The following is a 22,845-nucleotide window of genomic DNA, read 5'->3' as shown; positions in this document are numbered from 1 at the left end:
CCCTCTTTGTCGTCCCTCATTCTAGATTTCATTTTTTTCCTGATAGCTGCGTTGTCTGCTAGGCTGAAAGCCTGATGGGAAGGGATGTCTGTTTTCTTCACAGCAGGACTTGGCATAGAATAGGTACCTATTGTGAGTTCAGAGTGAAATTCAGCCACAGCAAAAAAAAGGGAAAAGCTTGATTGTCCAACAATGAGAATGGATAAATAAATTTTCAGAATGCATACAAGGGGAACCATTACAATGATGTGTATAAAGTTTCTAATAGAATGGCAAATTGTTCACAGTTTGATAAGTGAAAAAAGAATACAAAATTGATATACAGTATGCTTTCAACATGTAAACACCCAGGAAGAGAAACATCTAAATCTATCATTTATTTTAAGATACACCATTATTTTACTGTTATTTTCACATACCACTGAGAATAAAAAATGCCCGTGATGCTGAGTCTAATATGATGTTGTCTACATAGCTTCGACAAATAAACCTCCCATGTAGAGAAGGCTGGGCAAGGGAGCTTGCTTGTCTCAAATTTGTCATTGGGTGCAGAGAAGAAAAAAAAGTATGTCACCTAAGAATTATAAGGTAGGGCTCGCACTAGCTTGCATTTTGAATTCACACTACCAGGGTGGTCCAAAGAACCTCCAGCAGAGAATTTAACTCAGGGCAATTTAACTCAGAGCATCAGCTCAGGTTGATGCTGCCTCAGATGGCTGCAAAAACAGACACACATCTCCCCTGTGAGACCTAGACCTCAGCAGGGCTGGCAGCATATATGAGCCACCATAGAAATCCTAACAAGTGAAAAATTTTGCACCCTACAATTGATGAGATAGACTAAACAAAATCTTAACAGGGGCCAACTCAGTGGTAAGATGATAAAGCAAAAATACTTTAATATATCTTATATACATTGTATTTTTATATATTATAGATACATAATATAGATATGTTTTATGCAATGTGTTTTACATAATGTAGACATATTGGTATTTGGAAAAGTCAAATAATTTCATTTAAAATTTGAGATATATGGGATTCTAGGGGAACTCATTAAAAAATTTAACATTGGGACTTTCCTGGTGGTCTAGTGACTAAGACGCCATGCTTCCACTGCAGAGGGCGTGGATTCAGTCCCTGGTTGGGGAATAGAGATTTTGTATGCTGTGTGGCTGAGTGCCAAAGAATTGATGCTTTCAAACTGTGGTGCTAGAGAAGACTGTTGAGAATCCCCTGGACACCAGGAGATCAAACCAGTCAGTCCTAAAGGAAATCAAGCCTGAATATTCATTGTAAGGACTGATGCTGAAGCTGAAGCTCCAATACTTGGCTACCTGATGTGGAGAGCCAACTTATTGAAGAAGACCCTGATTTTGGGAAAGATTAAGGGCAAGAGAAGGGGGAGACAGGGGATGAGATGGTTGAATGGCATCACCGACTCAATGGACATGAGCGTGAGCAAACTCCAGGAGACAGTGAAGGACAAGGAAGCCTAGTATGCTGCAATCCATGGAGTCATATAAAAAGTCGGAGATGACTTAGAGGCTGAACAACAATAATGTTACGTGGCACCACCAGAAAATAAAATAAATTCAACATTATCCTCAGGTCTCTAAATGTGACAGATCTTTATTTCTTCTTGTCTTCAACACTAGTGTCTCCAGTTCTATTCCAACAGCTAAGTTCAATTAGTTCCCTTCCTATCATCCTGTGAAATTCAATAGACACAGAAAAGATCAATCTGATGGTCAGGTACACAGCCTCTTTCATACCGTGAATGTGTTAAGCAGGGTGTCATCAGCATCTTTAACGTTTTTGAGCTCTATGTGCAAGATATTAGATTAAGCCTGGTGGGAGGGGCCAGTTGTATAGAGGCTTAAGTCTCTACTTTCATTCATTTACTTAGCTGACAAATATTTGTTGAGCACCCAATATGCAGGGCTTCCCTGGGGGCTCAGTGGTAAAGAACCAATACAGGAGATGCAGGTTTGATCCCCGGGTAGGGAAGATCCCCTGGAGAAGGAAATGGCAACCCACTCCAGTATTCTTGCCTGGGAAATCTCATGGACAGAGGAGGCTGGCAGACTACAGCCCACAGGGTCACAAAGAGTCAGATGTGACTGAGCACTCACAGGTCTTAAGAATGACATGATGGTTCACCGTGAGCTAGACCTCCTGCTTAAATGAAGATTGGAAAAGCTGCCAGATTTAGGGTGTGAACATTTTGGTCTTCTGTTTATACAGAAAATCAATTTGGATGGAGATTATGAGTTTATTTCCTGGTATATATATATACAACTTGAGGGTATTAAAACTAGGGGGTTCTGGGTGGGGTGAGTCCACACAAAAAATCAGAAAAAGGAAGTCCTTTGGTGTGGAGGTGGGGTGGGGGGGGGGGTAGGAAAGTCAGACTAAAGCTGATGGCTTTGGGAATGGATTAAGGATATTCTATGAACCTCCATTTTCTATTTAGAAGTAACATTTTGAATGCCTCAACCCTTGGGGTAAATCTGGTGGTTATGTCATCAGAGGAGGTGGGAAAAATAGGAATAGCCATTAAAATAATGAGAAAGAATAAGATGAGGAGAGAGACTAGTTCAGACACCCAGTTTCTCCACGGTTCAGGACAGCCTGGGGTTTTCGCCTGCCCTCAGAAGGACCCAGTAGATTTGTTTACTAGTTGTTACCCAGGGGGTGTTGATAAAGAGTCATATTTACGAGCCAGAAGGGCAGTGATAACACGGTCTAACCCCTCTTCCCAAGGAGATCATCAGTGATGACCCAAGGTTGCTGCTTCCAGACCAAAATTCAGAACAGTACAGAATCCAGGCAGCATTCTACCTTAAAGAATAGGGACTGCTTTCCTCATGGCGAGTATTTAGTGCAACCTCTCCGCCCCCACCCCGCACCCCGCGCCAAGGGCAAGTAAGTGACGGTCCACCACTCTCTGTAAAGACTAAGTCACTGCAATGGATGGCGTCCCAAGCAGGGTCCTGGAAGACCAGGGTCAGGCACTCTCCAGCCCATTCAAGGGCACACCGACACGGTGATACACACACAACTGCTCCAGGCCGGACACCAAAGCCCACAGCTTCAAGGGATCAGGCCACATCCCAAGAGCAAACAACGCGGGCAGCCACGGCTCCCCTCTTCTGCTTCACTCGCAGCACCGCGGGAGCTCTGGCCGCACATCGGGGGTTATGTAACACCTATCTGTCACGGTCTGCATGTCCAGGGGACTTTCAAAATAATGGTGGCGAATGACAATTCACGGCGGTACGGTCATCCCACGGAATCCTAGGTGAGAAAGCACAGGTAGACAGATGCAAGTGGCTGCGCGTCCGGTCACCGCACTTTTCCCCATCCCGGAGAGCGCAGATGCATCCGTGAAATCTCAAACCCGGCACGCAGTTCCGCGAAGCGGGTAGAGAGGACGCCTCCTCGGGCGGGATCGGCACGCAGCCGAGCAGGGTGGGAGGGCGCTGGGCGCGGGGCGGGGCGGCCGGGGCAGGTGCGGGCCTGGGGCGGCGGCGGCGCGGCGGGTGCGCGGAGGCCCGGGCGGCGGCGGCGGCGGCGGCGGCGGCGGCGGGCAGCCCGCCCGGCGAGGGGAGTTCCCGCAGCCCGCCCCTGCGCCCGCCCCTCGCCGCCCGCGGCTCCTCCTCGCCGCCGCGCCGCGCCTCGCCTCGCCATGGTGGAGCGCGGAGACGCGGCGCCGCTGCTGCGCTGGGCCGAGGGCCCCGCCGTCTCCCCGCCGCGGGCCCCGGTCCCGCAGGCTGGAGGCCGGGGATGGGGCGGCGGTGGGGGCGGCTGGGCGGCCGCGGAGCCTCCGAGGAGGCGGGAGCCCGAGGAGCTGCGGCAACCGGGGCGCCTCGAGCTGGGCGACGTGGAGGAGGACCAGGTGGTGGCCGTGTTCGTGGTCACCTTCGATCCCCGCTCGGGTGAGAGCCGCCCCGGGACCGGGGAGAGGGTCGCCCCCCAACCGGGCTTCGGGCACGGCGGGGGAGGGGCTCGCTGCGCGCGCACCCGCACACCTGCACCCCTCTCCCCGCCGGCTGGGGCCCCCCGCCCCGGGCGGGCAGGGGGTGCCTCAGCGGGTTGGGGGCGTGGGGCTTTGTTCCCTGCGCCCCCGGGCCCCCCTCTCCCGTTCCGTCCCGCTGCCTCCCGGCGGGTCCCCAGCCGGCGCCCTAGTTCCCACAGTCCTGTTTGGACTTCTCTAGTGATAGAGGATCCTGTTCGTGGCCACGGGCACGCTAGCTTTTGTTTTCTTTTCGGGCTCGGCTAATCGGTTTCTCCTGTGAAGAGGAGGAACGCCCCCTCCACCCCTCCAGGTGAACTCCTTCGGAAACAGATCGTCCTAAGCCTCCAGGTTCTCTGCTTCCCTCCCTCGCTCCCCATCCCTCTCCGCCTGGTAACTTTGTGAGCGCCCAAGTTCAGTCTCTCTGACGGCATTATTTTGAGGAATTAACGCCTGGAGTATTAAGGGATGGCACGGAGGGATTAAACTGGAGACGGATTAAAAGAGAAACCTCCTCGGTAGGCTCTTTGCGGGTGTGTTTGGAGAGTTAAAGGGTGATCTCGCATGATCTTTAGCCTAACCATCCGGTGAGGAAGTGTGCATTTTACTGGTGAGCGAATTCCTGGGGTTCAAAAGTGAAGGCGTTAAGTTGTTCAGTCGCTAATACCTCCCTCGGAGAGCCTCAGGTGGTCGGGGAAGGGCTCTGCTCTCAGGAGTGGAGGGAGGAGAGCTCATGGTTCTGAAAAGTGTTAGTCGCTCAGTCGTGTAGGGTTAGTCTCAACCCCACGGACCTGAGCCTGCCAGGCTCCTCTGTCCATGGAATTGGGGTTAAGAAAACCCAGATGGGTCTTTCTGTCCTCAGTCCACTGAAGTTGCTGGAATGTGGAGTGTCTGATTATGTGGAGTGTCAGCTTTTTTCTCTAGTTCCCTACCTGGTCCTCCAAGGATGAGCTGTAGAAACCTTTCTGAAAAACATGAAAGGGTGCGATGGAATGAAAGGGAAAGGAAAAGTGGTGAGGATCTTGGGATGTCAGAAGATGGGCAGGATTAGAACCCAGCAAGGCCCAGGAGGAAATAGGAACAGCTGTGGGGAGACTAGAGCTTTCTGACTCCTGGCGATTCCTTGGCCCCTTCCCTATGGCTTTCAAACTTTTTTGACTGTGACCCAACATATGAAATTCATTGTACATACCAATCAGTTTGCTCCATACATACATATGTAACTGAAATTAAAGTTTCATGAAATAGAACTAATCCCTTTCACATGTAGTACATACTGTCATTTTCTATTTTTTGTTTTTTTAATGCTCATCGCATAGGCTGCTTAACTGACATATGGTTGGGACTCCCAGACAGGAAAACTGTTCTTTTTTGACCGAAGTAACCTTTATCGCTAGAGAAAAACATACTATTTTGTAACTCATAATATTCCTTATTCCTTCTGTACATAGATGTGCACATGAAATTCTTTCTGAAAAGTGTTTAAGAGTAACTAGAAGAGATGGAGAGGGAGCATTCACAGGATCTGATTTAGCGGTGGTTGCACTGGGGGTAGAGACAGAGGGGTAGAGGAGGAGGGGGAAAAAAAAAATTCCTGGGCTGACCACAGGTGGAGTTAATAATACTGAAAAGTACTTCAGAGCTGGACCCCTCCCCCTGCCTTGTTAGTCACAGCTGGTGGGCATGGTTTTGTGGGTGTGTGTTTAAGTATTTGTGTGTGGAGACACACATACACGAGTATGTATTTGTAATGGCTTTCAGATTGAGATTAGTGTGGAAAGAAGGGATGTAACAGGCATTTGGACACTTGCTTTGTGTAGGTGTTTTACCATAATGGTGTTTCACTTAATTCTCACCACTGCTCTAATTGGATGATCATTTATACCCCATTTTATACATGAGCAAACAGAACAAAGATGATTAAGTAATTTGGAAATATTAACTAGCTGTGGCTGTGAGTCTGGTTGTCTTTCAAGTACATTCAACATGACCTGAACATCTGCCCTCCTAACTTTTCGTGTTAACTGTGTGCAGAGAGGGAAAAGGATGGGAGAAAGTGGGGTGGGCAGGAGACAGAGTGTGTTTTTAATTATGAGTGATACTTTTGTTTTTTGGTTTTTTTTTTTTTTTGGAAAGCTGCTGTTTCCTGCCCATAATTCTCTTTCATCATTATCCTAGTTCCGAATGGCACTTTACTTTCTGTAAAAAAAAAAAAAAAAAAATTCTGATAGTATCTGTATTGAGTAAAAAATTGTGTGATGAAGCACCTAAAAGTAAAAGATGGGATGAATGAATGAATGAATGCTCCTGGGGTTCCCAGGGCCACATAGGTCAACACTGGGACAAGGGCCTCAGAGAGCCTGTCCCTTGTGTGAGCGATGGGGGAGTCTCGGTCTGCAGAGGTGACACATAGGCCCTCGGATACCCAGGGAGGTATCAGATACCAGGCAGACGTCACTGGGGCCAGGCTTCTGTCTCCCAGTTTCAGTTGAGTGTCTCAACCTTTATCCTGCTATGGAGGCAGGTCTGCTCTGTGTTGCTGTTTAATCTTGGTCCACCAAGACTTGTGCCTTCCTAAACCTATGATAGCCAAAGTAGTAAAGTGAATACTGGCTTCTTTACCCAAATCAGATCGTATCACAGAAGTTCTTACATAGAAGACACTGTCGTCTCTATGACTGCCCATCTGCGCCCCACGTCTCCCACTGTGTCGTCCGCATCCTCCCCTCGGAGCTTACTCCCTTCACCCCAAACCTCCCCAGGCGCTTACTGCCCAGGCTATGGGTATTTCATTCATCTTCCCTCCTGGTGCAGGTAACAACACGTTGGTGTGTGAGCCTGCGAGAGTACAAGAGGGGATGGGGAGGAGAGAATCCACCCCTGTGGGTCATCTGTCAGGGTGTGAGTGGTCTGTGTGCTGAAAGGGAATGAAACGGAGGAGTGGACCCTGGTTACACGCGTGCGCGTGCACACACACACACTTGGACAGGTGAGAGGGAGAAGTGGACCTGGTTACACACACACACTTGAACAGGGAATGTTCAGTGATTCTCAGACCGCTATATGGGAATAAGAGAGTATATACTTTTGGATACAGGTTTGGGGTTGAGCATCTGTAGGAAGAATCAGAGAGGACTGTAGGGGCATAAAGAATGTTATTTTCATTGGAGCTACGGTTTGAAGATTATGGTTGTTGGCTCCGTAGATGATGTGAGGACCAGGGCTTCAGGGTCAAGAGAGGTACAGGCTCCCTCTCTCTGACACGCACTCTTGCTCCGTCCTCTCTGTCTCTCTCTCACACACTCACTCGCTGACACTCTCAGGCTTTATCTGGAGCAGGGAGTCCCTGGGATGTGGTGGTGCCGGCCATCTGGGCTACAAAGCTGCTATTGAAAGCAGGCCCAGATGCTGACTCTACGAGCCGGGTGGGAGAGATTGGCAGCCAGAATATTGCTTTTTTATTGTGTCCAACCCATCATTTAGAGCTTTGACTCTGTTCTTTGGGTCTCTAGGAACTAAATTTTCTTCCTCTGCCTAATTAAGGGAAAAGGTAATGTCATGCTTGGAAATCAGCCTCCCCGCTCCCCAACCCCCTCTATGAAGGTGACATAGCATCTCACCGTGCAACTGAGGGCCTGTGTATGGGCCTGAGGCAGGCAGAGCTTTGAACCTACGATGGATGATACCTGTGATTCAGCCTTGTCGGACTGTTTATTTATAAGAGATCCACTTTCAACAGCTCCATTTTCCTCAGAGTTATTTTGTGGGTGTCCGGGGAAAACTCCTGTGCGTGTGTGTGTTTATGTGGGGATGGCTGAGGGGTGGGACACCTGCCACGGTTTATAGGATGTCACTTTTTCCTTTGTTCTTCCTGATTAGGGATGAATTACCTGTTCCTCCCTCAACCTCTAGCCAGTGCCTCAGTTACATCTGAACCCCTTATTTAATTTAGTGCATGCTTCAAATGACTATAGTATTAAAATCACTCACATGCACAAGTTTTAACCTCCATACATTCTCCCTACAGTCAACAAAACACAAGCAATTTTCTTTTTAACAACAGTGACACGGAGGCCCAGGGAGACAGAGCCAGGTGTGGCATCTGAGGCATAACTTGGAGGACTGCCCAGGTCATCTGACTCGTGCAAATAATAAATGGCTCCAGCCACTGGTGGGAAAGTGACAGGAGAATGAGAGTGGAAAATTTGGAGTGTAGTTTTGAAACAGGAAGAGCAGTCCTAGGGATGGCCAGCTCATAGAGGCCAAGAGAAGGCTGGTTCTGATAGCCAAGGCAAGCAAGCCTCTTCGAGTGATGTAATTCGGCCATGGCTTTTCTCTGTACTTTCGATCAGAAGTCGGTGGATTACAACTGGTGGATTTCTTTAGTTCCCATATTGGCAGACTCTTTCCCAGGCTGTTGGTGATTCACCTACTTGCGGTTTTCAGAAGTCAGTTGTTGACCATCTGCTGTGACTTCTGTTTCTTCTCTTGAAAGCTGATGGATACTCAAGTAGGAGGGGAAGTCATAACACCCACTGCTTACTGAATGCCCACCGCTTACTGAATGCCCACCGTGGACCAATTATCCAATCCCTTCAACAGCATTCGCAGTCATGAGGCAGACAAAGGCATGGGGCTGTGAAGTCATCTTAAGTCACAGAGCAGAGGTGGGGGCAGAACCCAGAGGCAAGCCGGCTCTGCCTGCATCCAATGTCTGTGGTCCTTCCCACATCACACCACACCACTGCCTGGTGCAAAATGATACGGCGTCCGTGAAATGGAAAGTTTCTTCCATGTAAAATTAATGCATTGGAATTCAGCCATGGATTGGCATATGGCTGACTTGAAATCACCGGGATTAATTTCTTCCTGACTCAGGTTTCTTTATCCTGACCCTTTCTTCCTTGGCTTTGGATAGACTCTCATCCTAGGTGATGTTACGACAATTCAAAGCTATGTAAGACCTAGTCGAATGATATGGGCTGTTGACATCCCTGGTGTTAGAATCTGAACCCTGTAAGCTTCTGAGGTTTCTTCCATTTGGGGTTGGAGGCCTACTGCAGAAGTGGGGACCACGAGCACTCCTGGATTCTTGCCCTTTTTCATGAGACAGGATGCCTTTGTACCTCTGGACTGGAATGAGGGCCTGTATGTATGCTGATGGGCGGAACCTGAAGGAAAGACTGAAAATCAAGGCACATTTCTTCTAAGAGAGGAGAACTGGTACATAGCTCCCCACTTGAGGTCAAAGGAGTGGTAACAGGACCTTTGCATCAGTCGCTGATTATGAAATCAAGACCTCAGGAGGAAATTGTTGGTTGGGAACCGCCCAGCAAGGAAGGAGAAAAGGAGGAAGGAAAGTCACATATTTCCCGTTAGAAAGAAATTGTTTTGGTTCAAGACCATTGCTTTCTCCGCTTTCGGTTTTCTGAGATGAGCTTTCTCGCAGGCAGCAACAGTGGCAGCTGACATTCTCTTCTCTCTGGAGAAATGATGGTTGATGAAGTCCAAATATGCTGGGGCGAGGGGTCGTCATTCCACATTTTGACTGAAAGAGAAGATAGAGGCAGCCCTGTATGTAGGAGATAAGACAGAGTACATCTCACCTAGCGCAGGAGCTTATGAACATCAACCCTGGGAGGCCCTGGCCCACCAGGCCATGGGGTTCAGACCGAATCTGCATCCACAACCAGGCTCAGCATTGTCCTCTAGCTTCCCTGGGTTCAGTGAGCTGCCAACGCAGTAATCTGTTAGTGCAAGTTCCTTTGCCCCAGCCCAGCATCTGGCTCCAGGCTGCCAAGTTATGTTCCACCAATATTTATTGAATGACTGGCTGAAGGTACACAAAGCAGATTGCCACATCTGTTGTTCGTGCTGTCATGTCCATCCCTCCACATAAGTTGTCTCAGCAGCGGGAGGCTAGGCAGGGCCGGTGGGTACCTGTGATGGGCCCGAGGCAGGGGGGACTTGGAGATGGAAGGAGAGCAAGCTGGGAAACAAGGCACCTGTCTTGTTGATCGCCCCCTCTCTTTAATTGCTTACCCCTGGGATCAGCCCTCCTGTTCAATCCTTCCAGGCCTCAGCTCCCTGGCTGGGTTCCTGATGTGTGGTGAGGAGATTTGGAAAACCGAATGGCTTTGCACGTGAGGGCTGAGCCTGGGGTAGGTAGCATTCTGTGTGAGGTTTTTCTGGCCCTACATGGCTCACCACAAGGATTGTTATTTTTGCAAAATCACTTTCCTTTAAGCCTGTACAAGTTTCTTATATAAACGGGCTTCTAATTTTTGAGCATCGTGTTTTCTTTCTGTTAAAGAATGACCTTTAGCCATCATGCTGCTTCATCCCCCTAAATATAGCACATTGTCTCAATTATTTTTTGCTTTTGCAAAGTCCTTTATGCTTAGCTTATGGTTTTTCCCAACTCTTATTTCAGTTATGTTCCTTAATTCATAGGATACATTTTTTAATTTTTCTTTTATCCTGGGATATAGTTGATTTGCAGTGTTGTTTCAAATGTACAGCAAAGTGCTTCTGTTATGCATAAACATATATCCATTCTTTTTCAGATTCTTTCCTCATATAGGTTATTATAGAATATTGAGTTCCCTGTGCTATACAGTATGTCCTTGTTGATTGTTTTATACATAGTAGTTTGTATATGTTAATCAGTTCAGTTGCTCAGTTGTGTCCGACTCTTTGCGACTCCATGAATAGCAGCACACCAGGCCTCCCTGTCCATCACCAACTCCCGGAGCCTACTCAAACTCATGTCCATCGAGTTAGTGATGCCATCCAGCCATCTCATCCTCTGTCGTCCCCTTCTCCTCCTGCCCCCAATCCCTCCCAGCATCAGAGTCTTTTCCAATGAGTCAACTCTTCGTATGAGGTGGCCAAAGTACTGGAGTTTCAGCTTTAGAATCATTCCTTCCAAAGAAATCCCAGGGCTGATCTCCTTCAGAATGGACTGGTTGGATCTCCTTGCAGTCCAAGGGACTCTCAAGAGGCTTCTCCAACACCACAGTTCAAAGGCATCAATTCTTCGGTGCTCAGCTTTCTTCACAGTCCAACTCACATCCATACATACATGACCACTGGAAAAACCATAGCCTTGACTAGACGGACCTTTGTTGGCAAAGTAATGTCTCTGCTTTTGAATATGCTATTTAGGTTGGTCATAACTTTCCTTCCAAGGAGTAAGCATCTTTTAATTTCATGGCTACAGTTAATACCTAATTCCTAATTTATCTCTCCTCCTCACCTTTCCCCTTTGGTACCATAAATTTGTTTTCAAAGCCTGTGAGTCTGTCTCTTTTTTGTAAATAAGTTCATTTGTTTCATCTTAGATTCCACATATAAAAATATGGTATTGGTCTTTCTCTGACTTAATTCACTTGGTATGATAATCTCCAGGTCCTTTCATGTTGCAGCAAGTGGCATTATTTCATTCTTTTTCATGACTGCTATTTCATTGTATATATTGATACGTACCACACCTTTAGCCGTTCGTCTGTCAGTGGACATTTAGGCTGTCTTGGCTATTGCAAGTAGGGCTACAGTGACACTGGGGTGCATGTATCTTTTCAAATTATAGTTTTCTCCAGATACATGCCCAGAACTGGGATTGCTGGATCATATGGTAGGTATTTTTTTAAGGAACCTCCATATTGTTGTCCATAATGGGTGTGCCAGTTTACCTTCCTGCCAACAATATAGGAGGCTTCCCTTTTCTCCACACCCTCTCCAGCATTTATTTGTAGACTTTTCATGTTGGCTATTCTGACTGAGGTGAGGTGGTGTCTCGCTGTAGTTTTGATATGCATTTCTCTAATGATTAGTGATGTTGGGCATCTTTTTGTGTGCCTTTTGGCCATCTGTAGGTCTTCTTTGAAGACATGCATAGTTAGATTTTCCACCCACTTCTTTGGAGAAGGAAATGGAAACCCACTCTACAGTTCTTGCCTGGAAAATCCCATGGACAGAGGAGTCTGCAGGCTACAGTTCACGGGTAGCAAAGAGTCAGACACAACTGAGCAACTGAGCACTCACTTCTTGATTGGACTGTTTGTTCTTTAATATTGAGTTGCACGAGCTGTTTGTATATTTTGGAGATTAATTCCTTGTCAGTCACTTAGTTTGCAAACATTTTCTCCCATTGTGTGGGTTCTCTTTTCATTTTGTTTATGATTCCTTTGCTGTGTAAAAGCTTTTTAGGTTTACTTAGGTTCCATTTGTTTATTTTTGTTTTTATTTTCGTTACTCTCAGAGGTGGATCCAAAAAGATATTACTGTGATTTATGTCAAAGAGTGTTCTGCCTATGTTTTCCTCTAAGAGTTTTACAGTATCTGGCCTTACCTGTAGATCTTTAATCAATTTTGAGTTTATTTTTGTGTTTGGTGTTAGAGAATGTTCTGATTTACATGTAGCTGTCTTTTACATGTAACTGTCCAGTTTTCCCAGTGCCACTTATTGAAGAGACTTTTTTCTCCATTGTACATTCTTGCCTTCTTTGTCCTAGATTAATTGACCATAGGTGTGTGGGTTTATTTCTGGGCTTTCCATTCCATTGATCTATATTTCTACTTTTGTGCCAGTACCATACTGTTTTGATTAGTATAGCTTTATAGTTTAAAGTCAGGGGGCCAGCTCCATTTTTCTTTCTCAGGATTGCTTTAGCTATTCAGGGCCTTCTGTATTTTCATACAAATTAAAAAAAAAATGTTCTAGTTTGTTGAAGAATGCCAGTGGTAATTTGATAGGGATTATATTGAATCTATAGATTGCCTTGGATAGTATAAGCATCCTGATAGTGCTGATTCTTCCAATCCAAGAACATGGTATATCTTTGCATATGCTTGTGTTATCTTCAGTTTCTTTTATTAGCATCTTATAGTTTTTTAAGGCAAGGGCAGCCCACTCCAGCACTCTTGCCTGGAAAATTCCATGGACTGAGGAGCCTGGTAGGCTACAGTCCATGGGGTCGCAAAGAGTCGGACACAACTGAGCAACTTCACTTTCACTATAGTTTTTTAGAGTACAGATCTTTTGCCTCCTTAGGTAGGTTTATTCCTAGGTATTTTATTTTTTTATGCAATTGTAAGTGGAATTGTTTCCTTAATTTCTCTTTCTGATCTTTTGTTGTTAGTGTATAGAAATGCAAGAGATTTCTGTATTAATTTTGTATCTTGTAACTTTACTGAATTCATTAATGAACTCTGGTAGTTTTCTGGTATTACTAGCATCTTTAGGAACTTCTATGTATGGTATCATGTCATTTGAAAACAGTGACAGTTTAACTTCTTTTCCAGTTTGGATTCCTTTTATTTCTTTTTTTCCTGTTTGCCATGGCTAGGAGTTGCAAAGCTATGTGGAATTAAAGTGGGAAGAGTAGACATCCATGTCTTGTTCCTGATCTTAGAGGAAATGCTTTCATGTTTTCACCATAGAGTATGATGTTAGCTGTGGGTTTGTCATATATGGCCTTTATCATGTTGAGGTACGTTCCCTCTGTGTCTACTTTCAGGAGAGTGTTTTGTTTTTGTTTTTGTTTTTTTTTGATCATAAACTGGTGTTAAATTTTGTCAAAAGCTTTTTCTGCATCTATTGAGATGATCATATGGTTTTTATTCTTGAATTTGTTAATATGATGTATCACACTAATTGTTTTGTGGATATTGAAAAATCCTTGCATCCTTGGGATAAATCCCGCTTGATCATGGTGTATGATCTTTTTAATGCATTGTTGGATTTGGATTGCTAGTATTTTGTTGAAGGTTTTTGCATTTGTATTCATCAGTGATGTTAGCCTGTAATTTTCTTTTTGTGTGTTGGTTTTGTCTGGTTTTGGTATCAGGATGATGGTGGCCTAATAGAATGAGTTTGGGAGTGTTCCTTCCTCCTCAGTTTTTTGGAAGAGTTTCATAAGGATAGGTGTTAACGCATCTCTAAATGTTTGATAGAATTCACCTGTGAAGTCATCTAGCCTTGGCCTTCTGTTGTTGGAAGTTTTTAAATGACAGTTTCAATTTCAGTACTTGTGATTAGTCTGTTCATATTTGCTATTTCTTCCTGGTTTGTCCTTGGAAGAACATCTAGTTGTGACTCTTTGTTTTTGTCTTTAGATGTAGAGTATCTTTTTTGATAGGTTCCAGTCTTTTTTGTTGATAGTTGTTCAGCAGGTAGTTGTGATTTTGGTGTTTTTGTGAGAGAAGGTAAGCTCAAGTCCTTCTACTCTGTCATCTTGTCTCCCTCTCATATGTGGAATTTTTTTACACCTTAGGAAATTTTAAAAACCTGTATGTCCCTCACTTAAGTATATCCTTCACTCCCTGTTTGTTGACATTTTGCCATATTTGCTTTATCCTTGTAAAGTCAGTTCTACCATGATGTGAAATATGCATTTCTACAAACCACTGTGCTAAGCAAATCCTGCAGTAAAAACCATAGCGTTTATGGGGAAGATGGGGTGAGGGGCACAACATTTAAAAACCTCTTGAGTAACACTTTAAAGATAGGAACATAATAAAACATGGTAGGACGACTGTACATATATTAAATAGTTAAGAAATACATCACTACGTTAAATATAGCACTCTACTTAAAAGAAAAAAAAAAAAAAGACGTGTGGTTTGCTTACAAAGGTGGTTGTTGGAAGGGTGGAGCCCGTGAGTTATTATGAAGCAGTGGAAAAGGGCTTTGTGAAATTGGATGGAAAGTCATACCACTAGAGGAGGTAAATGTGGCTCAGAACACACATGGTGAACTGAGGTAGCGGGCAGGGGTTTGAGTGTTGTGTTGGGATTCTTCTTGTATATTTCTGCAGCTGGGTGCAGTTTTCTGTATGCACATTGTAATCCTTGAGATCAAAATCACATATCAGCACACATGAAATTCTCTGTGATCAAACTGTTAATATGTCAGTTGCTTTGGACAAATTCAGTCAGCATTAGAGCAGAACTGAGGATGTATCAGTTTAGTCCAGTTCAGTCGCTCAGTCGTGTCCGACTCTTCGAGACCCCATGAATCGCAGCACGCCAGGCCTCCCTGTCCATCACCAACTCCCGGAGTTCACGCAGACTCACGTCCATCGAGTCAGTGATGCCATCCAGCCGTCTCACCCTTGTCGTCCCCTTCTCCTCCTGCCCCCAATCCCTCCCAGCATCAGAGTCTTTTCCAGTGAGTCAACTCTTCTCATGAGGTGGCCAAAGTACAGGAGTTTCAGCTTCAGCATCATTCCCTCCAAAGAAATCCCAGGGCTGATCTCCTTCAGAATGGACTGGTTGGATCTCCTTGCAGTCCAAGGGACTCTGAAGAGTCTCCTCCAACACCACAGTTCAAAAGCATCAATTCTTCAGTGCTCAGCCTTCTTCACAGTCCAACTCTCACATCCATACATGACCACTGGATAGATACACTTTTTTTCTGAACTGTTTGAAAGTAACTTGCAGACATCATGGCATTTCATTTCTAAATACTTAAGTATAAATCTCCTAAAAGGCCATTACCCTGCCTAACCACAATATCATTTCTACCCCCAGGATAATTAACCAAGGTTAGTTCATAGCACCCCACTCCAGTACTCTTGCCTGGAAAATCCCAGGGACAGAGGAGCCTGATAGGCTGCAGTCCATGGAGTCTCGAAGAGTCGGACATGACTGAGCGACTTCACTTTCACTTTTCACTTTCATGCACTGGAGAAGGAAATGGCAACCCACTCCAGTGTTCTTGCCTGGAGAATCCCAGGGACGGGGGAGCCTGGTGTGCTGCCATCTCTGGGGTCGCACAGAGTTGGACATGACTGAAGCGACTTAGCAGCAGCAGCAGTTCATTTATTAGCTTTTTTAATTAATACCTTTTATTTTTAACAGTTTTAGGTTTATAGGAAAATTAAGCAGCAAATACAGAAATTCCATATCATATACCTTCTTCCCTTACCCACCCATCTACATTACCTGTTATTGACATCTTGCATTAGTGTGGCATATTTGTTACAATTGTTGAACCAATATTCATACATTATTATTAACTGAAGTTCATAGTTTCATTAGGGTTCATTCTTTGTATTGTACTTTCTATGGGTTTTGAAAAATGCACAGTGTTAGGTTATCTACCATAACAGTATCATACAGAATGATTTTGCTGCCCTAAAAATCCTCTGTGCTCTGGTTATTCATCCCTGATTACCCCCAGATCTTTTTTTTTTACTGTCTGTAGTTTTTCCTTTCCAAAATGTCATACAGTTAGGATTATACAGAATATATCTTTTTCGTATTGGCTTCTTTCACTTAACAATATGCTTTTAAGAAGTTCCCTCCATGCCTTTGTGTGGCTTGGTGGCTCATTTCCTTTTGTTGTTGAATGGTGTTTTGTTGACTCAGATGGTTAAGAATCCACCTGCAATGCAGGAGATCTGGGCTCGATTCCTGGGTTGGGAAGAACCCCTGGAAGAGGGCATGGCAACCTACTCCAGTATTCTTGCCTGGAGAATCCCCATGGACAGAGGAGCCTGGCGGGCTAAGGTTCATGGGGTTGCAAAGAGTTGGACACAACTGAGTGACTAAGCCCAGCATAGTGTGTTTTATATGGATATCCTACAGTTTTTTAATCCATTCACCTTTTTGAAGGACATTTTGGTTGCTTTCAGTTGTTGGCAATTGTAAGTAAAGCTGTTGTAAACATCAATGTACAGGCTTTAATATGGACATAAGTTTTCAACTCGTTGAATAAATACGAAGGAGCATGGTTGCTGGATCACGTGGTACACATATATTTGATTTTGTAAACTGAACTGTCAAACTGTCATTCTAAGTGGCTGTACCATTTTGCACTCCCACCAGCAGTGGACAAGCTTTCCTGTTGATCCACATCCTCGTCAGTATTTGGTGTTTTCAGCGTTTTGGATTTTGACCATTCTGTGTATGCTTAGTCACTCAGTCCTGTCCAACTCTTTGCGACCCCATGGACTGTAGCCTGTCAGGCTCCTCTGTTCATGGGGATTCTCCAGGCAAGAATACCTGAGTGGATTGCCATTTCCTTCTCCAGGGGATCTTCCCAACCCAGGGATTGAACCCAGGTCTCCTGCATTGCAGGAGGATTCTTTACAGTCCGAGCCACCAGGGAAGAAGCCCTTGGATTTTGACCATTCTCCTGCTGATGCTGCTGCTGATGCTAAGTCGCTTCAGTCATGTCCGACTCTGTGCGATGCCATAGATGGCAGCCCACCAGGCTCCCCCGTCCCTGGGATTCTCCAGGCAAGAATACTGGAGTGGGTTGCCATTTCCTTCTCCAGTGCATGAAAGAAAAAGTGAAAGTGAAGTCACTCAGTCATGCCTGACTCTTAGTGTCCCCATGGACTGCAGCCTACCAGGCTCCTCTGTCCATGGGATTTTCCAGGCAAGAGTATTCCAGACCATTCTAATAGGTGTGTAATACGATCTCATTATTTTAATTGGCAGTTCCTTGATGGCGAGATATTGAGCAGGTTTTCATGTGTGTGTTTGCCATCTGCGTATCTTCTTTGGTGAGATGTCTATTTAGATCTTTTGTCCATTTTTTAAATTGAGTTTTCTTATTGTTGAGTTTTAAGAGTTCTTTGGGTATTTGGATTTAAGCCTTTATCAGATATGTTTTTGCACATATTTTACCCCATCATTAGTTTTTCTTTTTATTCTTTTAATAGCATCTTTCATAGATTAGAAGTTTTTAATTTTAATGAAGTACAACTAATGAATTTTTTTTTCATGGATGATGATTTTTATGTTGTATCCAAAAATATTGCGAAACCCAAAGTCACCTAGATTTTTTCTAATATTCTAGAAATTTTATAATTTTGCATTTTACATTTAAGCATACTATTGAGTTAATTGTTGTGTAAAGTGTAAAGTCTGTGTCTGGATTCATTTTTTGCATGTGGATGTCCAGTTGTTGAAAAGACTATCTTTTTTTCCCCATTTTATGACCTTAGCTCCTTTGGCAAAGATCAATTGATTGTATTCATGTGTGTGTGTTTTGGGGTTGTCTGTCCTGTTCCGTTGATCTATCTGTGCCAGTGCCACACTGTCTGGATTCCTGTAGCTTTACAGTCAGTCTTAGAATCAGGTAGTGTTGGTTCTCTTCAGTATCGTGCTGGCTAATTTCAGCCTTGTGCCTTTCCATGTAAACTTTAGAATGAAAACTTGTCAATATCCACAAATAGCTTACTGGGGTTTTCATTGAGATCACATTGAATCTATTAGCATTTGAAAATGTGAAATTCCCTGTGTGCACATTATTCTCAATATATATCAACTGACACAAATTCAGGAAGCATTGTATCAGAACTTTCTAAATGCAGATATAAACTCTTTTCCTCAACCATTTGAAACTAAATGCAGACATGACTTCACTCCTTTCAGTATAAACATCCTGAGAAAAAGGACATTTTTCTACCTAACTACAATATCTAGGACTTCTCTTGTGATTCATTGGATAAGACTTCACCTTCCAGTACAGGGGGTACAGATTCGATCTCTGGTCGGGGAGCTAAGACCACGCATGCTTTGCAGCCAAAAAACCAAAACATAAAGCAGAAGCAATATTGTAACATATTCAATAAAGACTTTAAAAACAGTCCCACATTAAAAAAATAAAAAAAACTTTAAAAAAACACCACACTATCATTACCACTAGCTTTTAAAAATCATGCTTGTCCTCAGTAAAGCTGGGTTTTTGTTTTTGTTTTAATGTTCATCCTGTCATATGCTAAGCACTGTGCTCTGTTGGGATATAAAGATAAACAAGCAGAGTTCCTGCCTTTAAGAAGTCCAGTCTCCTGGGGAGACAGACATCTAAGACAGTGATTGTATTGGGCTGGGATGAGGGCCATAGTAGATTTATCTACTTTCCTTTCATCCAAGGAGTATGTCAGCAGAAATGTTCTTTCTGTGGGATAAAGAACTGTTCCCAGAGTGGTGTCCTGGAGTCCACACTCCATTCTGTGATTCAGCCTGACCGTGATGGACCTTCCTTCACAACCGAGAGGGGCTTGCATCCATCTAGCAGTGAAGGATGCAAATAACAGAGTGTCATTCCCTTCATCTGATTCTTTCAATTTCTGTGCAATGAGGGTTGGCCAGGCACAGAAGAATAAGAAAGAAGCTTTGAAAAAAAAAAAAAAGAAGCTTTGAGAACTGAGCTGAGGAATTGGGGGCTTTATTCTTCAGATCAGCTGTATTAAGCTGTATAAGCTGTAATAATATATGTCTTAAGGCAATGGCACCCCACTCCAGTACTTTTGACTGGAAAATCCCATGGACAGAGGAGCCTGGTGGGCTGCAGTCCATGGGGTCGCTGGGAGTCGGACACGACTGAGCGACTTCACTTTCACTTTTCACTGTCATGCATTGGAGAAGCAAATGGCAACCCACTCCAGTGTTCTTGCCTGGAGAGTCCCAGGGACGGAAGAGCCTGGTGGGCTGCTGTCTTTGGGGTCGCACAGAGTCGGACACGACTGAAGTGACTTAGCATGTATATTAAGATATATGTTTGGCCATGAATACCAGAAGTGTGTGTGCTCAGTCATTCATTCATGTCTCACTTTTTACGACCCCATGGACTGTAGCCCGCCAGGTTTCTCTGTTCATGGGATTTCCCAGGCAAGAATACTGGAATGGGTTGCCATTTCCTTCTCCAAGGGATCTCCCAACCCAGGGATCGAACCCATGTCTTCTGCATTGGCAGGCAGATTCTTTACCACTGAGCCACCAGGAAGATAATGAATACTAGAGACCCAAATTAACAGTGACTTAATCAAGATAAAAGTTGAGCTTTCACTTAACAGGAGATCAGTGGTCCAGGGCTGGAGGGCTGGCTCAGATCCATGGGGTCATCCAGGGACCTAGACTGATGCTGGTTATCGCTCTATCCTCCCTTCCGTGATATGTGGGCTGATGCCCTCACCTGAATGATGCATAATGGCTTGTCTCTACATCCACATACCAGGCAATAGGATGGAAGAAGGGGACAGCATACGCCTTCCTTTTAAGGCACACTTTAGAAAGACACACCTAATTTCTGTCCAGATCTCATTAGCCAGAATTTACTTGTGTTCAGTTCAGTTCAGTCGCTCAGTCGTGTCCGACTCTTTGCGACCCCATGAATCGCAGCACACCAGGCCTCCCTGTCCATCACCAACTCCCAGAGTTCACTCAGACTCACGTCCATCGAGTCAGTGATGCCATCCAGCCATCTCACCCTCTGTCGTCCCCTTCTCCTCCTGCCCCCAATCCCTCCCAGCATCAGAGTCTTTTCCAATGAGTCAACTCTTTGCATGAGGTGGCCAAAGTACTGGAGTTTCAGCTTTAGCATCATTCCTTCCAAAGAAATCCCAGGGCTGATCTCCTTCAGAATGGACTGGTTGGATCTCCTTGCAGTCCAAGGGACTCTCAAGAGTCTTCTCCAACACCACAGTTCAAAAGCATCAATTCTTCGGCGCTCAGCTTTCTTCACAGTCCAACTCTTACATCCATACATGACCACTGGAAAAACCATAGCCTTGACTAGATGGACCTTTGTTGGCAAAGTAATGTCTCTGAAGGTACAGAGAAACATAGTTATCATTTGGAAGACCATATGCCATGCTAAGAATAAGTTCTATCCCCTATAAGAAAGGTAGAGTGATATGTACTAAGGGTCAACTTGCAGCCCCTTATATACTAGTATTTCTTTAAAAAAAAAAAAAAGCCTTCTATAAGATTGAACCCTTAAGATGCTACTTAAAAATAGGTTTATCAGCAGAATAATTTTGGAACTTTAAGCATGGTATTGATCTCATAGATATTCATAATGCAGAATAACATTAAAGGCTCTGAGAAGTTCTGCAGTAAAGGAACATGTCTTTGTTTAACCTGAAAAATCCCTTTATATATATATATATATATATATATATATATATATTTGCTGAAGCCCTAAGCTTTGGGAAACACTGCTTTGGGAATTATTGAAGTTGTTTCTTAGTTTGCAGCAATGCAAACATTTCTACAAGACTTTCACTCCCAGGGATTTTGTCAACAGAAAGGTGTGCACATTGTGTCAGTCAAAATCAAGGTTTAGTCAAAGGAACAGAACCACTGGAGATAAATAGAGGGATTTACTGCAGAGACTTGATCTTGTGCATTTGTGGGAGCTGGGTAGATAGTCTGCATAAGGCTGCTGTCTTTGTATCTGATTGAGGTCTCTTGAGGAAGCAGTTAGAAGAAATTTGAAAAGGAGAATAAGCTGGAACTCACGAGAGTGGGTGGGACGACAAGTCAGTCTGTCATTGCCTCCAGTTCTAACGATGTGGTGTCCTGGCCTGATGATGCTGATGCCCCTCATTGTGGAACTAAGCGCACACCTGGGGTGCGAGTCAGAAGCTGAAAGCGGATCTAGGGGAAGAGGATCCATCAGCAGCAGACCTGGTGCCCCCCCGCCCCCACCAAAGTGCGATGAGCCTACAAGATAAGCAACAACAGGTATCAGCTTACCTGAAGCTCCCTCACTGACCTTCCCACACAAACATAATATGGCTACTGCTTCACTTCCCCTTCCCAGTCTCAACTGGAAACGTACAAAGGAGGGAATTCTGAGAAATGTGTATTAGCCCAGCTGGGTCATGCGTTACAAAGCTACTGCCTGTGGAGTCACCAGATGACAAGTGTGGAATTGTTTACAGTAGTGCTGCTTCTAAGGGCTTCAAATAAGAAACAAGCTAAGTGTGCGTTCACAGTTACGTAGATATGTAAGTTGTGTCACTAGCATAGCATGGAAATAATAAATGAACAAATTATTGCTATATGCATCCCCATGGATGAATCTTGCAAAAAATATGGAGCAAAAAAAAAAAAAAAAGACACGAATACAAATGATGATTCAGTTCAGTTCAGTTGCTCAGTCGTGTCCGGCTCTTTGCGACCCCATGAATCGCAGCACGCCAGGCCTCCCTGTCCATCACCAACTCCCAGAGTTCACCCAAACTCATGTGCATCGAGTCGGCGATGCAATCAAGCCATCTCATCCTCTGTCGTCCCCCTTTCCTCCTGCCACCAATCCCTCCCAGCATGAGGGTCTTTTCCAATGAGTCAACTCTTCGCATGAGGTGGCCAAAGTATTGGAGTTTCAGCCTCAGCATCAGTCCTTCCAATGAACACCCAGGACTGATCTCTTTTAGGATGGACTGGTTGGATCTCCTTGCAGTCCAAGGGACTCACAAGAGTCTTCTCCAACACCACACTTCAAAAGCATCAATTCTTTGGCACTCAGCTTTCTCCACAGTCTAACTCTCACATCCATACAGGACCACTGGGAAAACCATAGCCTTGACTAGACAGATCTTTGTTGGCAAAGTAATGTCTCTGCTTTTTAATATGCTATGTAGGTTGGTCATTTTGTGATCCACACAGTCAAAGGCCTTGGCATAGTCAATAAAGCAGAAATAGATGTTTTTCTGGAACTCTCTTGCTTTTTCCATGATCCAGCAGATGTTGGCAATTTGATCTCTGGTTCCTCTGCCTCTTCTAAAACCACCTTGAACATCTGGAAGTTCACGGTTCGTGTATTGCTGAAGCCTGGCTTGGAGAATTTTAAGCATTACTTTACTAGTGTGTGAGATGAGTGCAATTGTGCGGTAGTTTGAGCATTCTTTGGCATTGCCTTTCTTTGGGATTGGAATGAAAACTGACTTTTTCCAGTCCTGTAGCCATTGCTGAGTTTTCCAAATTTGCTGGCATATTGAATGAAACACTTTCACAGCATCATCTTTTAGGATTCAAAATAGCTCAACTGGAATTCCATCACCTCCACTAGCTTTGTTCGT

At 44.6% G+C, this 22,845-nt stretch overlaps 1 protein-coding gene across 2 annotated transcripts in view; it reads left to right on the top strand.

Annotated features, from left to right (window-relative positions):
- Window positions 1–3,689: 3,689 nt before the first annotated feature.
- DENND11 (DENN domain containing 11) overlaps window positions 3,690–22,845 on the top strand; it is a 47,525-nt gene continuing 28,369 nt past the window's right edge. Inside the window, exon 1 of one of the 2 annotated variants that reach the window (XM_055591127.1) lies at window positions 3,690–3,941. In XM_055591127.1, the coding sequence (XP_055447102.1) occupies window positions 3,692–3,941 (250 nt within the window). In that variant the 5' untranslated portion in view covers window positions 3,690–3,691. Of the gene's footprint in view, window positions 3,942–4,305; window positions 4,537–22,845 lie in introns of those variants that run through there. The other variant, XM_055591128.1, reaches the window with a different exon arrangement.

This window comes from Bubalus kerabau, chromosome 8 (genome assembly GCF_029407905.1).
Source record: "Bubalus kerabau isolate K-KA32 ecotype Philippines breed swamp buffalo chromosome 8, PCC_UOA_SB_1v2, whole genome shotgun sequence".
Lineage (NCBI taxonomy): Eukaryota > Metazoa > Chordata > Mammalia > Artiodactyla > Bovidae > Bubalus > Bubalus kerabau.
Note: the sequence above shows the minus strand (reverse complement) of the source record. Positions and strands in the feature narration are given on the sequence as shown.